Raw genomic sequence first — 2,999 nt, 5'->3', positions numbered from 1 at the left:
TTTTTTTTTTTTTTGTTATACAAAGTTGTTTTTTTTTTGTAATTATAAAAAAGAGTCTTGAAGTTTTCTTCTATTTTCTCGTCCGATGGTCAATATGGTATATTCTAAAGATTGTTACAGATTATGAAGAATTCTTCAAATCGTAATATACGTGCGTATTCGTCGTTTAGATCTCTTTCTTCATCGTCCTCGAGGGTTCTTTTTTATGTTTTTAGCATTTTTTTTTTCTAGATTCGAATCTCAATTGATTCTGTTCTATTTTTTTTTTTTAATCTGTATTCTGTACTAATAAAACTTAATTTGAATATTTCAAGGATATTTTTGTTTTTGTTGCATTACTAAAAAGTAATAATTATCAACATAGATAAACTTGTAAATCTCACGATATAGTTTTGAGGAATTTTCAAGCTATGCAATTTGCACTCTAAAGAATATTCCTTAAAATATACCAATTTAGAGATAATTCATAACTCATTCATTATTAAAGGTAAGGAAAATCTAGAGTAAAAGTTAATAATTAAGGTAACAAACTGATTAATTATTTAAGTAAATCCAAAACACTTCAATTACAGTTTCCTCTTGAGAGATTTATAGAGACAGTATAAGTACAATCAATGATCTGTCACTAGTTCCGACACGTTTCTAGAGATTCCTCGCTAGATGTAACCTTTGCGTAACGCCAAGAGTTCTAAAAGTATAATTCTCTATGAAAAATATGGAATATACTCTCTTTTTGAGATTTTCATCTAATACTAATATTTATTTATCTAACCTTTCAGAGATTTGAGATTTGAGAATTGAAGAACAGAGTATTCATGGGTTCTTTGATGCAATCTGAGCCAGAGATGGAGAAGAAACCAGTAGGGATTCGATTCTTGGAACGTATCAAAGGCTCAAAGCTTTCTTACAATGCTTACCAAGCCGTAGTGTTGATCGTTACGTTTCTCGCTTACGCTAGCTACCACGCTGCGAGAAAAACAACAAGCATTGTGAAGAGTGCTCTTGATCCTCAGTCTCCAGATACAGGGCTTAACTCAATTCTATTGAGATTCACTTCGTTTGGATCCTCCTCTGGTAAATTAGAAGGTGGTGGTTGGGCTCCGTTTAATGGACCAAATGGCACGGTATTGCTCGGTGAGATCGATGTTGCGTTTCTTGCGGTTTACGCTTTCGGGATGTATTTCGCTGGTCATTTAGGAGACAGGATGAATCTAAGAATCTTCTTGACGGTTGGAATGGTTGGGACAGGATTGTTTACTTCTCTGTTTGGAGTTGGTTACTGGGCGAACATTCATAGCTTTTACTATTTCTTGATTATGCAAATGTTAGCTGGATTGTTTCAATCTTCGGGTTGGCCATCTGTTGTTGCTGTGGTTGGAAACTGGTTTAACAAGAAGAAGAGAGGTTTGATCATGGGAATATGGAATGCTCATACTTCTGTTGGTAACATTACTGGCTCCTTGATCGCTGCTGCTATGTTGAGATATGGTTGGGGATGGTCTTTTGTGGTTCCTGGTGTGGTCATCNCAACAAGCATTGTGAAGAGTGCTCTTGATCCTCAGTCTCCAGATACAGGGCTTAACTCAATTCTATTGAGATTCACTTCGTTTGGATCCTCCTCTGGTAAATTAGAAGGTGGTGGTTGGGCTCCGTTTAATGGACCAAATGGCACGGTATTGCTCGGTGAGATCGATGTTGCGTTTCTTGCGGTTTACGCTTTCGGGATGTATTTCGCTGGTCATTTGGGAGACAGGATGAATCTAAGAATCTTCTTGACGGTTGGAATGGTTGGGACAGGATTGTTTACTTCTCTGTTTGGAGTTGGTTACTGGGCGAACATTCATAGCTTTTACTATTTCTTGATTATGCAAATGTTAGCTGGATTGTTTCAATCTTCGGGTTGGCCATCTGTTGTTGCTGTGGTTGGAAACTGGTTTAACAAGAAGAAGAGAGGATTAATCATGGGAATATGGAATGCTCATACTTCTGTTGGTAACATTACTGGCTCCTTGATCGCTGCTGCTATGTTGAGATATGGTTGGGGATGGTCTTTTGTGGTTCCTGGTGTGGTCATCGTGTTGATCGGTTTGGTGAACTTCGCTTTCTTGCCTGTTAGTCCAGAGATTGTTGGAGCAGAGCGAGATGAGGATATTGTTTCGTCGTCTGAGAAGATTGGAAACTCGGTTAACGAGCCGTTACTATTGAGCTCGTCGGATTCGGAAACCGATGACAAGAAACGAGCTGTTGGATTCATTGAAGCCTGGAAGATTCCTGGAGTTGCGCCTTTCGCGCTCTGTTTATTCTTTGCTAAGTTGGTTGCTTACACTTTCCTCTACTGGCTACCTTTTTACGTTAGCCATACAGGTAATTTTGTGCATATTACTGAGTTAGTACAAAACCACTAGCTAGACTACTTGTTATGTTCATGTAACTGATTAGATTTTTTTTGTATATGATGATTTGCAGCTATTGAAGGTGAGTATTTATCGGACGAAACAGCGGGGAATCTTTCGACAATGTTCGATGTAGGAGGTGTGGTTGGAGGAATCATGGCTGGTTACATTTCAGACAGAATTGGAGCAAGAGCGATTACAGCTGCTAGTTTCATGTACTGCTCAATCCCAGCTTTGTTCTTCTACCGTAGCTACGGACATGTATCGTTATTAGCCAACGCGTCGCTCATGTTCCTAACCGGGATGTTGGTAAACGGACCTTACGCTTTGATTACAACGGCTGTTTCAGCCGATCTTGGAACACATAGCTCGTTGAAAGGAAACTCGAGAGCTTTGGCTACGGTCACGGCTATTATCGACGGAACGGGATCCGTTGGCGCTGCGGTTGGACCGTTGCTAACGGGTTACATATCGTCTAGGAGTAGCTGGACCGCGGTTTTCACAATGTTGATGGGAGCTGCGTTTGTGGCTGGACTATTGTTGACGAGGCTGGTTATGGCCGAAGTAGCCGAGAAGATAGCCGAGTCTAGGCCATCGGAGGAATGT

The 2,999-nt window shown here is 39.9% G+C and overlaps 1 protein-coding gene across 3 annotated transcripts in view; it reads left to right on the top strand.

Annotated features, from left to right (window-relative positions):
* Nucleotides 1-2,999, top strand: part of LOC104780541 (putative glycerol-3-phosphate transporter 1) — a 12,822-nt gene that overhangs the window by 644 nt on the left and 9,179 nt on the right. For 2 of the 3 annotated variants that reach the window (XM_019244654.1, XM_010505039.2), the window contains exons 2-4: nucleotides 780-1,020; nucleotides 1,570-2,364; nucleotides 2,467-2,983. In XM_019244654.1, coding sequence (XP_019100199.1) covers nucleotides 816-1,020; nucleotides 1,570-2,364; nucleotides 2,467-2,983 — 1,517 coding nt within the window. In that variant the 5' untranslated portion in view covers nucleotides 780-815. Of the gene's footprint in view, nucleotides 1-779; nucleotides 1,513-1,569; nucleotides 2,365-2,466; nucleotides 2,984-2,999 lie in introns of all 3 variants that reach the window. The other variant, XM_010505040.2, reaches the window with a different exon arrangement.

Source organism: Camelina sativa, chromosome 4 (genome assembly GCF_000633955.1).
Source record: "Camelina sativa cultivar DH55 chromosome 4, Cs, whole genome shotgun sequence".
In the NCBI taxonomy this organism is placed as follows: Eukaryota; Viridiplantae; Streptophyta; class Magnoliopsida; order Brassicales; family Brassicaceae; genus Camelina; species Camelina sativa.
Note: the sequence above shows the minus strand (reverse complement) of the source record. Positions and strands in the feature narration are given on the sequence as shown.